The sequence below is a fragment of the Fusarium flagelliforme genome (assembly GCF_020744385.1).
Source record: "Fusarium flagelliforme strain FIESC 12 MPI-CAGE-AA-0113 chromosome Unknown B0J16scaffold_3, whole genome shotgun sequence".
Lineage (NCBI taxonomy): Eukaryota > Fungi > Ascomycota > Sordariomycetes > Hypocreales > Nectriaceae > Fusarium > Fusarium flagelliforme.
This window is the reverse complement of record NW_025763505.1, coordinates 1,230,209-1,242,933: the sequence shown is the minus strand read 5'-3', so window position 1 is coordinate 1,242,933 and position 12,725 is coordinate 1,230,209. Positions and strand designations below refer to the sequence as shown.

General features: G+C 48.1%; 2 protein-coding genes across 2 annotated transcripts; both read left to right on the top strand.

Moving 5' to 3' along the window:
• Positions 1 to 295: 295 nt before the first annotated feature.
• Positions 296 to 2,914, top strand: B0J16DRAFT_337121 (uncharacterized protein). The gene is made up of 3 exons (XM_046127314.1): positions 296 to 614; positions 688 to 1,369; positions 1,420 to 2,914. Exons 1-3 carry the CDS (start codon positions 398 to 400, stop codon positions 2,516 to 2,518), a joined length of 1,998 nt encoding a protein of 665 aa, XP_045984326.1. The 5' UTR covers positions 296 to 397; the 3' UTR covers positions 2,519 to 2,914.
• Positions 2,915 to 11,370: 8,456 nt separating this feature from the next.
• B0J16DRAFT_93581 (uncharacterized protein) lies at positions 11,371 to 12,725 on the top strand. The gene is made up of 3 exons (XM_046134702.1): positions 11,371 to 11,746; positions 11,951 to 12,010; positions 12,096 to 12,725. The coding sequence occupies exons 1-3, from the start codon at positions 11,532 to 11,534 to the stop codon at positions 12,604 to 12,606; spliced, it is 786 nt and encodes a 261-aa protein (XP_045984325.1). The 5' UTR covers positions 11,371 to 11,531; the 3' UTR covers positions 12,607 to 12,725.

Sequence of the window (12,725 nt, the reverse complement as noted above, 5' to 3'; positions counted from 1 at the left end):
GCCGTGGAGTCGTTTTAGGCGTCGGGCTGGAGAGTCTAGACAGTCTAGACCTCGCAACAAGGTCAGCCCCGGGTATCGTCTCAGCCACTCCACTCTTCATCTACCGTCACGCTTATTTGGCAGTAGAAAGAAAAACAGGAGATTGCTTGGTAGCATTTCTCACCGCAATGGGTCTGAGCATTTCTGCCCCCCAGCGGATACCTCCTAGCCCCTGCTCATGATCAGCATGCGTTGTAGTCTTTCTTATCCAGCGCCGCAGGGCTGTCGGGTTTTCTCTCTCTTTTCATCACTCACACATACGGCCATTCTTCTTCTAAAAACGAAGATTGTTCGCGCCTGCGGTCTGTAGTTGGTAATCAGGCCAGGAGAGCATGTGTGCAGCATCACGGTTGCAGCCATGATGTGGATCTCAATCTCTCCAGCCAGCCAATTTCGCCAGGACCTGGTGGTTCTATCCTTATTACTCTTTTTCGTCAATTTCACAGTTCAACAACGGGATCCCATATCGAACTATTGCCGGAGATGGGGCCATCAAAGTGCAGTTGTCGACGACAAGTTATATATCGGCGGAGGACTGGTTACCTATGATGGAGGAACACCACAGAATGTGTCCAGTACGTGAAGAGTCTTGGCGTGGATCGTTTTCGTGACCATAACACTGAATGTTTGTTAATAAGCGTGTTTTAGATCCTTACTTTATCTACCATGATTTGGGTAGTGTCGCCAGTACGGGCATGCCACAGCCATACGCGAATTTGAGTAAGAACTCGACTGTGCCAGATGTTAGTGGTGGGGTATTTTGGCCCGATACGGTCAACAAGAAGATATATCTTTTTGGAGGCGAGTATAATGGTATCTCGCCTTGGGATTTTGATCTATATGCCTACGACATTATCAACGATGAATGGGACAACCTCGGAGTTTCCAGGACCGACAACATCATCGGACTCAGCTATGGCGCTGGTGTCTCCATTCCAGATCGCGGAGAGGCTTACTACTATGGTGGATGGATGAACAATGCGACAGTCCCAGATTGGGGCGGCGCTCCTCAGATACCGACATCTTATCTACTGCGATATGAGATGGATACGAACAATTGGTCCAACGACACCGGTCCCGATAACACAGGTCGTGCAGAAGGCGTGATGGTTCATATCCCAGCCGGTGATGGTGGAATGCTTGTCTACTTTGGAGGAATCCGTGCCACCGACGATGGCGGCTGGGAGGGTCAGCCGATGGATCAGATTATCTTATATGATGTTCTGAGTGGCAAGAGCTATTTCCAAAATGCAACAGGCGATGTTCCAGAATCACGTCGACGGTTCTGTGCAGGCGCTACGTGGGTGGAGGATCAGTCTTCCTATAACATGTAAGTTTCTCTACTTTGGATGAAAGAGACCTTCTGACATGGATGTTTAGTTACCTTTATGGAGGTGCTGGTGAAGAAGAAGGAAGCGTTGGATTCGACGACATTTATATCTTGACACTGCCCACCTTTACTTGGATCAAAATGTACCCCGACGGCAATAGCACTGGCAGCTATCCTCATCATAGCTTCAGCTGCAACGTGGTAAACGAGGCCCAGATGTTTATCCATGGAGGTTTCTTCCCTCTCAACGACGACTGCGATGTTCCCGACCAATGGGGTCTACACGACATGTCCTTGGGCAGGCAAAACAAAGATAAGGCTCCATGGATGCTATATAACCCCGATTTGACTACATATGCCGTCCCAACCGATATAATCTCAGTTGTAGGAGGAAATTCCAAGGGCGGTGCTACCAAAACAGCACCATCGGGTGGTTTCGACCACCAAGATCTCACAGCCCTCATGACACGAACAGCTTCAGCAGGAACTCGAACGGCAACACGAAATGTATCGGGCGCCACTGCAACAGGGGATTCTGATTCGGATAACAAACTGCCGACTGGCGCCATAGTGGGTATTGCAGTCGGAGGAGCAGTTGTCCTTCTAGGTGTGTTTTTGGCTGGTTTCTGCCTCATACGAAGACGTCGAGCTCGACGCGAACGAGTTGGATCCCAACAACCAATGGCTCAGCCTTACGATTATCATCACCCTGCTCACCCATCTATCGCCTCGAACCAGTACTCGCCTGGTCCCTGGAGCCCACAATCAGCAAGCTTCAATCCTTCAAGCCCAACTGGTTTGACTATGCATCCGACTGCTCAGTCTTATACGGGACCACCAGTTGAACTTCCGTCAGGAGACACCGAGGACACTTCACGTGGTTCGCCATATGCACAGCCGGGCTCAGCAGTTGAGCCAAAGTACGATGCACAGGGCAATCTTTGGATTCCCCAAGTGAGTACTGTGCAAATCCCGGACCAAAATCATTCTCCAGGAAGCCCCCCCTACTACGACGGGACGATGGGCTCTAATTCATCCAAGAACGGGACAGGATATTTTGCATCAGATACTCCCCAAGAACTTGCGACAGAAAGACGCACCTCCTATGTGCCAGGGCAGCCAGTCCATGAGACATATTACCACCCATAAATGCCCTAGTATACAATCATTTTCTCTCACTATGCCTGTTAGTTCAGGGTTGACGTTTTAGCTTTCCTTTTAATATTAGTATCATGAATGAAGGGGTTTACGGAGTATTTGGGATGGGAACAACTTTACACGGGCAAGCGGATATATCAAGGGATACCAACTTCTATAATCATGGCTCATATTCACTCCCTTTCGAGCCAGTATTTTATCAACTATGATATCGTCCACCATGGACTCTTGTCTCGCTTCGAGCATGGCCTCGTTGTGGCAGGGTATAAGAGTCCAGGTATCAGACGAACAAAAGTTTACGAATATTAAACCAACATTGTGCTGGACACTTCAAATAATGTGTTTTGCACTCACTAGTGACATGGCTGTTGTATCATTCTTAGAACCTGTTGATCATGTACTGTGAAGAATCAGTCGACATACCTGTATGGTTCGCCATAGTTGCATATAGCATGCGGTCCGAGGCACAACGAGAGCTTTCAACACGATGCGAATCTATACTGGGAAAAGTTACGTGGAAGTTTACTTACGATCCGAGTCAAGTCAAGGAGAATCAGGAAGAACTACAGCTGTGTAGTTCGGTAACCCCAGACCTATGATCGCCGCGATCTCTTTTGCGATTTACTTTGCCTTGATTATTCGTAGTTTATCTACCTTTCTCTGTTGCAAACTTCATGCAAACACTCCTAGCTGGAATTCGGAACCAAGTCTCGTAATTCCATATAATGGCGGTGTGGTGTCATATGAGATCATCTTCATCATTACATCCCATCATCCAAGCCATAAGGCATTCCATCACACAAAAACTACCAATAATTGACACTTATTAGACCATCCAAGTATTTCTTCCGTTTACTGAGCTCACCGTAACTCAACATCAAAGCTCGGTTCCCGAGCTAGCGAAGCTGCATGTTCCAATTGACGCGCATGAAGTCTGAGCATATGCACATAAAGTGACGAGGAGGCTTTCTTTTCCGGATAAAAAGATGCAATTAAAGAGAAGGAACATCTGAGTCATTCTGCAACTTACATGAAGGAGAGATCGAGATCTGTAATTATAGTTGTAGAGTAGGTGGTTTAGTCTTGGTTCACCGCTCCATTAGCAACGTTCTATACCAAGGCAATTACCGCTTTAACAAGCTAATTCTTTTGTGCATGATGCACCGGCATTCCTTGGTCAAATTAGCAGTGGATGTTGTACATGAACTTTATTAGAGTATTTTGTTGTTAGAACGGAAATTCGGAACTAGAAAAAAGTTCATCTTTCTAAGATCAGAGTCAGGGTCTTTTGATGGATCAACGGGCTGGCACTAATGTTACAAGCCCTCCAAACTTGGACGCTATATCGACTTAGCCTTCGTCCAGAAACTAATGCTGTGGGTTTTCTTGATATTCTGCCCGGGCAGCGGGTACTGAGTCAAGGTTGAGATGGAGTCGACAGCGGGCGTTACAAGAGATGTCGTGACACTATACAGATTTTATGGCTTCATTTAATGAACTAATTACGAGGTGGCCGGTTGTACTACGGGAACAGTTAGACCCTTCTTTGGATCGAACCAAGACTAACTGACTCAAAGTTTGGGTTGTCTTTGTCTATGTAGCTCTCAAATTGTGTCATGAAATCGCGACATGAAAGACTAGAATTACTCGGGTTCTTCATCGGCAGTTGAGAACGGGCACTTGCTCGAATGCAATCGGTTTGACGTCTGACACAATTCGTCCCTTGACAACTTGCGCAATAGACTGTCTTATGGCGTCGATCCTCTAGCACTTGTTCAATTTGATGATGACCTCTGTAAACGCTCTAGTATATGTTGTATTGGGACACTGAAGCCTCACCGGTTAATAGTCTACTACGTACTCTTGGAGGCTGAAGCAGCCACATACAAACGACATTGTGGCGTGATATGGCATGACATGTCATGATAACGCGTCCTGTTCCTCTTCAGGGTTCCAATGATGAAAATTGATGATGCCATTTGACCGAAGATTCGTAGATCAGGATCTACCTCAACTGCCGAATCTCAAGATACTGGCTGCAACGTGGTCTGTGTTGTACTGTAGGCAGTCCTCGGTGCAAGACCGAGATGAAATGACGATAGACTGAAGTACTGATCAACCTTGAAGATCCCGAGTATAGTCTGGAGTCTGCAACAGAAGGACCATGGAATAGTGTTATCTATTGGCTGGATTTATTCTGGGTTTCATGGCGCGTGCTCACATTTTGGTCCCTTGATCGCCGAGTATGTAAGTGAGCGTGGGGTAGTGTGGTCTAAGATAGTAACTATCGGAAACTTGTTGGTGTGGAGGAGCATCATTACTTTGCTGAATATAGCGACTCCATCATTCCTCACCCCCATGTTTGAGGTTGAGGCTGGCTGACTTGATTAGGTATGCAACAAGGGAGCAGCGAGACCAGATAAGCGATCACGAGGATGTTCACATGAGGGGAAATGGTATAGAGCATGTAACGAAGGAAGATAGAGGATGGGGGTGGTTAGATAAAGGAGTATCACTGTCGAAAGCAAGATAAGGACTGTAGATGATAGTGATAGCGATAAGACTTTACCCGAAGATAGAGGTTTTGCTCCATCAACTGCTTCATGATCCGTTATAGTTCACTTAAAAGCAGGCTTATATATTAGGCTCATTTCAAGAAACAGACAAACAGGAATATACCCAACAATCTACAAACTCTTGGTATGACGACGATTATAGCGCTACATCTCAGAGGTGGGTGACCTAACCCTCAGCAAACAATCCTTCTCGGAAGCGGAACCTCTCGTCTCCTAGAGTCGCATTGGTGGACAAAAGGTGTGAGGCGATTCGTGACGTGCACCAACATGGGAGAAATATCAAAGCATAGAACCGCAAATGGCAGTTTCGAGGATTGCATATATCCGAACGGGTGAAGTCGAGAGCCAATGGCTGGCACAAACATCAGGCGAGAACATCTGCATGGAATGTCATTCCTGCAATAACACAAAAGACATTGACTCGGACACCACACGAAACACTAGAGACCAGACGCAGCAGACGCTATTTACTGACGAAATGTGGTCATTTCTGAATATTGGCTATACAATGCTGATCTTGGGTTTTCTTACATTCTTGGCGGGTAAAAGCATGTCCGCCACTTGTCTCGATAATGATATGTCAATATCTGACTGACTGACTTATCTCACTGCCTCGGTTCAAGATAGCAGACCACATATGTTCAGAAAAGAGTCGATGTCTTGTCGGCCGACAAGAATTAGGGCTTTCATATAATCAAACAAGAAATACCTATCTGATAAAGTGAAAAGCCTTGACCAACGTCAAAATGCCATGTAAAAGCTGGGCAAAGGCCGGGCCGGTCCAGGTCTCGACTGAAGTCGGTACCCCAGCCTGCTGTCAGCTCAGGGTTCATAAAGGTGAGGCCCCTAACTCTACACGGTAGTTGATCTCCGTTAGTTAGCTGAAAAGAACGAATCCTAAGTACTATACTTCCCCATCTTTACGGACTCGTGGTATCCATTCAGAGTTCTAAGAGGCTTGACTGATTGATGTCAGATTAAGAAAGATTTTTTTTTTTTTACTTGGTCTTGCGCCGAAGTTATCCGCCCGCCATCTTCCGTCTAATTAAGCGAATTCCTAGCCAGCGGCGTGGGAGAACGACTGGCCCGTGGTGTTGTTGGTAGAAGCCATGTCCATAGACTTGATACAGGGATCATGGTTGTAGACAAGGTGAGACTGCGGCTCATTCGAGAACGTGAACAACAAACGAGACAAGACAAGACAATGAAAATTCTTTCTCTTCTACCTCAACCTTGACCTTGACCTCCATATCAGCCTAAGGGGCGACTAAGACGACTCCGCAACAACTCAAGGGTCAATGTCAATGCTGGCGAGCCTCAAGTGGAACCGGCTTCTTTGACTCGAGTCTCTTTACCTTGAAGGTGAAAAAATTGAGCCCAAGAGGGTCCCTCGTTTAAGATAACGAGACAGCGGAACTGTCAACCGAGATAGAGAAGCGCTTGGTCACTACAGCGCGGTACTGTACCTACTCTGACCTAATGCACAGGCTTGAGGCCCCGGATGGAGTATCATGGCTAACCCTTGTGAGCATTTGTATGCGACCTCTACAGACCTCTATGGTTACAGTTAGTTTATGATATAATATTCAAGTGAGCATCTAAGCTTGAATCAGAATCCACTGCATTGCACATTACGTTTCATAGGTTCTCACCAAAACTGATAGCCATTTTCTCGACGGGCCTCAAATTTGACCGAGAAGAAAGAATTTCCTTATCATACCATCCCATGCCATCCCATCCCCCAGTCAGACCGGATTGGCGGAAGACGGAGGGCGGAAGGCGGAAAAGCATCAAAAACGGAGCCGGCAAACGGAAGCATTTCCTAGGTCAAGACGAAACGCACGATGTAAGGTCAATGGAGCCCCCAGACATGCTGGCATACAAGTTTCCCCCACAGTCATACAGAGTACCCTAGTCCATCTCCATAGTCTAGGTAGTTTAGTGTATCCCATGCACTGGATACTGTACTCGCTTCCGTTCCGAGAATTTGATGTGTAGGGCAACTCTCTGATCATGTTTCAACGCGGCGGTCAAGATGCATCGCATCGTATCAATGTAACAAAGTGTCCACGCGTATTGGACCACGAGGTCATCTTCGCTTTGCCCAGACAAGGTGAGGCAACTGGACCCAGTCGATCAACGGGAATAGAAAAGGAGTCTTTTCCAAACTGTCAAGAAAGTTCCATAGCACGTCAAATTAATTATCAAGTTAGCCCCACTACCTGACTCAGCTGAATCGCTCATACCCCCAGATACTGGACAGTACAGGTGATGTCTAGATACCGTAACTACGGCCCTGGTACCTGTAGTTAAAGCAGCCCAGACCAGAACCCCCGCAGGCTAAACCAATTCGCAACTTCTCCATCCCGGGGAACCAGCTTCCAATACGAAAACACTTTACCTATCTCGTGGGAAGGTCCTCAGTTTTGTCAGTTAAAGAGGGGGATTTATGGGTAGCCGATGGCGGAGGCGGAGAGTCAAGACCAAGACCCTTACAGAGTATCCGTAGATGATAATACAACTAGAAAAACAAATGATATTAGGAGCGGGGTTACGGCATCCGACTCGGTCGTCTCAAAGCATAAATGAAAATGCATCAACAGTACGACTTCAATGTCGTCTTTTTATGTAAGTTGTTTATGCGTTTCATGTGCAATGATGTAACCCTCAGTAGGTACAGACAGTACTGTAGAACAAATCGAACAAATCGACACATGTTCCCTAAAACTTTACAGCACTCCTCTTCCTCAGGAATGGTAACTTTCGGCATTATTCTGATACTAACAACTCAATTGGTGGTGGGCTCCGTTACGTTAGGTCAGTATAGTACTAGCTAACCATCACGGAACTTCCCTGTTGTCTGATACAATCCTCCAACAAGTCCAAAAACATTCATCAACAAACCGTTGAGAACTACGTAATTAGTTATGTGTCACGAAACAATCCAAACGCTCCATTTATTTGCCATGGTATCTCACAAGGGTTGGTTGACCACATGGTGAGGCTGATAGGTTGCCTCTTGCAGGACTCTTTGGTTCTTGCTCGGGGACTTTTTTTGCCCTTCGCGTGCATCAGTCATTGGACGTCAAAGCAAGAACTGCAGATCATTCAAGATGTCCGTTCTGTAGCCAGAAACTCGAGCCCATCCTTGGCTTAGCGGCCTTGTTCCCGCACGCACAAGATGTGCCGGGCCGCGAAGCTTTCGGGAGAATGACATCGAATAGTCCAGGGTACGTAACGTATGTAGAACCGGTTAATAGGTAGCAAGACGGAGAGTGATTCTGTGGTTGCGTAATGCGTGAGTCGACGTCAACAATACACGCATCGCAACGACGAAACGTGCTTTGTATGGTGGATGAGATGAGACGAGCTTTATCATAGGTAATCCATTTGAGCGAGTTTAGTGCTTCTAGTGGCTATCGTAGGCTGTGCCTGGCTCTGGCTCTGGCTCTGGCGCTGCACCAGAAGAAGCGGGGAATAACCCCCATCATGGAAGGGAAGTTGATTCCAAGAAAGGCAAGTGCAGGTGGACAGACACCCCCCATCCTTAGGTAGGTCCCTTCCACTGGTTAGTTGACTTAGTCTTTTTACTGGTTCGCAGGTCCATTCTCTCAGTAGGAAGGCACTCGGGGCATGACATGGCGACGGTGGCCCCTTCTACTCTTGCATTGCATCGTCGCCGTGAAATATTGTACTGTAGACTGCAGTCGCGTATTGACCATTGTCACCTGCCCACCATCATACTTCACTTTGCCTAGCAACGGAACAAAGCCACCATGATCATCAAGTCTAAGCGTGAGTGAGCGAAAGTCCACTCCACTCTTTCGCCTGAACCCTTGAACCCTTGGAAGAATTGGAGTCCCTTTTTGGTCGCGCCAAGCTACACATACACCCCCCTCTTTACTGTCATCCTTCAGTGGTATCCACCCCCGGCCGGCTTCACTTCTCCAGCGCAAGTCCCTGTGCTTCGTTCGCTGTACGTATGTATGGGAAATCGTGCCTGGCATCACCCATCCCTCCATGATCCAATGCAACTTAGCGCCGATTGGTATGAGGACTGTTAGCATGCAGCATCTATGTAAGCTATCGGTGTTTTGCTCTATCTACACTATTCGCTAACGTGATGCCACGGCGCAGCAGGACTCCATGCCTTCTTTATTTAGGACTCGAGCTGCGGCATGGCTTCTCGACGGTTGCAATGACGAGATATGTCTGGCCGTTCTCTCACAGGCGACGCAACGCAACGCTACCAGCTGCCGCTCTTGCGCTAGATACGCTACAATGGTGAATAGCCTACAGACGCTGCACTTATGTCGGTCGATTATTGCCAATGCACATCGATATGTCCCTGGTTCGCACCTGATAATGTAACCCCAATGCCGTTCCCGCATCAGATGGCCAGTGACAGTGTTCCCGCAGATGGATGGATGGATGGATGTTTATCTAAGGCAACTGCCTAAGCAGAGGAATCAGATACAAGAGACCTCGCTTCCCCAGGACTGCCCATATCAAACGTGGTCAGTTCGTGGTTACCTATTTCACCCCAACATATCTACCTGTTGAATCTGAACGTACCGCCGTTACTATAATCTGACCAAGACTGCCCTTCAACAGGCTGGTCAGCACCAATCTATCTATATACAGTACACAGCTCTCTTCCTCTCTTCTCCGCATTCTTACTCGTTGCTTCCGGTCACAACTATCACGTCTACTGATAGTGTGACAACGTCTGCGGATATTGTATCAGTCAGTCTGAGACAGTCTCTGTATCAACCGACACCTTTACTGAATAGGCTTGCTCGCGCTCTGCCTCACAACGTACGCATACGTCCAATCCAGTACCAGACCACTCAAGCCCAACAAGTCATCAGAGGGTCCCGGAATACAAGGGCTTTGGTATCCGGCATCCCGACGAACCCATAATTGCAGTCTTTCGGCCTGTTGCTGGGAACTGTTTGCTTGTCGGTGTCGGTCAGTCCCTGTCTTTTGTCACTAGTGAGGTATTCGACGGGGTACCCTGAGAGGATCCTCTATCCGTCCTGCCTTAATCCCAGTTGCTCTGCCCTGCCCTGTGCTGTCGCGCAATCCGATAGTCGCAACTCGCAACGTTGATTGCGGCGGGCCATTGGTTCACTCACTGCGGGCGCTGCATCTCCGCTTTCGGCTCATCACTCACTCACCTTTTCGATCACGACAACCAAGGCCCGAGTCACCAGGTGCCTCCAACACAGTACTTAAGACTCGCGTGCCCCGACTTCGCCCGTTCGCAAGATATCAGCATTGTTTCAACCTGCCTATCTAGTCGGTCTCGTCAAATACTGAACACGTTCGCTCGAGGAAAACATCAACGGCACCATCTGTCACTATTGCTCTTTCAGTCCCCAACGGATCAGCCAACGCTAACAAAGCGGCTCTTTTTGGCTACTGTACCTATCAAAGACCTACCCACTCGGCTAAATTTGACTTACACGACACTTACACTACTATCGCGAGTCGACACTCGATTTATTCATACCGCCTTCATCCTGCGGCCGAATAAGACATAGCACAGCATCGTCTCCACGCTGCGGATCTATTGTCACCGTTCCGGTCCCTGAGCGGTAACACATCATTGAATCTACTTTGATCAGTGGGTTTTTTTCTGGAAGGAATTTTCATCTCATCGAGATCTGAAAATAAAATTGCTTGGACTTCCCCAACTCGATCTTGAGTCTAAAAGAAGGATCACTAAACCGATCTCATTTCTTATTCATTTAGCCGGACATCTTTGTCGATTAGCTTTGCCCTACTCTGTCGGTTACAGCACGTTAGTTATTGTGCTTGAGTCGGTCACAGTTTGTTCGACGGTTGTTCTGGTCGCTTCGTCTCCAGTTGCGACACAACTCACCACTCGGGGAATTTATCGTCCTGTCGTCCTTGCACATGCCCATGCGCGCTTCAGACCACAATTTGCCACTCTGTTATACCCTGCTATCACACAATTCTCGAATTTCTCCTGAGACGGTCAAGCTTGAGAAAAAATTTGCAACCGTTGCTTCTGTCACCCTTTGTTACGGTACCCCCTTGTTGATCGAATCAGGGAGTAAGGAGATCTTTGGAGCCTAGGCTTAGTTCCCCGATAAGGCCCCCCGCAGTCGAACCACACTGAACGGGCGGTTTGCTACCTTACCGTACCTGACCACAGGCGGCCCCAACTGCTCTAAATATCTGCATACTCCACTGATTTACAGTGGTACCGAGTACTTACGGTCTGTACTATACTGCCCTGTACTTTGGTGCACCTTGTCGACCTCCAGGTTCATAACTTATCATATCACCTGGCCCCCCTTCTCTCAAATCCTTCGAGGTCTACCTTTTTTTTATTTATTCTTATTACCAGTCTCTCATCCTTTCCCTTCTTTTCAATTGTCTTTCGTTCAGTTCATACAATGCACCACACTCGCAGAAAGTCAGGTCACGGCCTGTCTAACAACTCCTCGACTGACGTTCGAAAACCTGGTACTACAACGGATTCCTCAAAGTACAAGCGACCCGTCATGACTCGAAGGCACACACCACAAAAACTCGGCCGCAGTCAGCGTGAACGTGAGCGCGAATGGTCAGGGTCTTGGGAAGATGAGAGGGAGAGTTTCCCACAGTTCTGGTAAGTCTCACGTCATCCCATGGTGTTTTAATTCCCCCTTTCTATTGGTATCATGAGGCTTCCCTGCCTGCAGCCCTGGTCACGGCGACGGCGATGCCGTCATGTTCAGGTACCATGCAGCTGGGGGTCATTGGCCTGTAAGCCCATGGTTATGGAATTCTAGCGGACAAGAGAAGAACTTTTTGTACTAACAAAATTCAACAGCATGACGTGCGAGAAGCAATTCATTCCTCATGATGACATGTTCCTTTACTGTTCCGACAAGTAAGTACCAATTCCGCTTAGCGGTGGACCTTGTTGTCCTCGCTTGAATGGCAGCTCCAAGGATGATGCTAATTATACATTGCAGCTGCCGAAGAGTTGACCAGACCACATCATCACAACCGGCCTCTTCGGTGAATCATTACGCGTCTTCAAACTATCCATTCTATTCTGCGGGACACCCGGAACCTAAAGACATCATCCCGCGAGCCTCTCCGTCACGGCCCAGCTCGATACTTTTGAATTCTCCACCAGGCACGCCGGGAACCGGAGCACCGGCTTACCAACACACTTCGGCCATTTCGGCCCTCCGTTCCCTCAATGTCCGGCCTCCGAGCCCTCCGTCGCCCACAGGTAGCTCCAGCAACTTGTGGCCCTTTAGCCGCAGTGCTGCAACCAGCCCCTACAACTCGTACAGCCGGCCTTCTGCGCCGTATCTGTCATCGACATATGACGGAGGGTACTACGGCGCAGGCGGTAGCGCATACAATTACGAAGTGACTTCTGGCGGAATGGACCGTCCACTGCCTTCTCGCCATCCCAGTACCTACTCTCGACCCAAAAGCATTGAGCTTGTGACACCCATGGTCGGCAGATGATATGGGTGTACTGTGCTCAGCTCTTTGGCGATGAACGACACATGCCCTACGAGACTGCGCATACACCGGTTGGTTGTGAATTCCACAACGGATTGGACAGGCTGGTAGTACAAGCGAAG

What these genes read in the sequence shown, in the direction of transcription:
- B0J16DRAFT_337121 (XM_046127314.1), top strand. Translation starts at nt 398, where the DNA reads ATGATGTGGATCTCAATCTCTCCAGCCAGCCAATTTCGCCAGGACCTG. An exon ending in AACACCACAGAATGTGTCCA is followed by an intron (nt 615 to 687) that starts GTACGTGAAGAG and finishes AGCGTGTTTTAG; the next exon opens with ATCCTTACTTTATCTACCAT. An exon ending in GATCAGTCTTCCTATAACAT is followed by an intron (nt 1,370 to 1,419) that starts GTAAGTTTCTCT and finishes ATGGATGTTTAG; the next exon opens with TTACCTTTATGGAGGTGCTG.
- B0J16DRAFT_93581 (XM_046134702.1), top strand. Translation starts at nt 11,532, where the DNA reads ATGCACCACACTCGCAGAAAGTCAGGTCACGGCCTGTCTAACAACTCC. An exon ending in GAGAGTTTCCCACAGTTCTG is followed by an intron (nt 11,747 to 11,950) that starts GTAAGTCTCACG and finishes AAAATTCAACAG; the next exon opens with CATGACGTGCGAGAAGCAAT. An exon ending in TTCCTTTACTGTTCCGACAA is followed by an intron (nt 12,011 to 12,095) that starts GTAAGTACCAAT and finishes TATACATTGCAG; the next exon opens with CTGCCGAAGAGTTGACCAGA.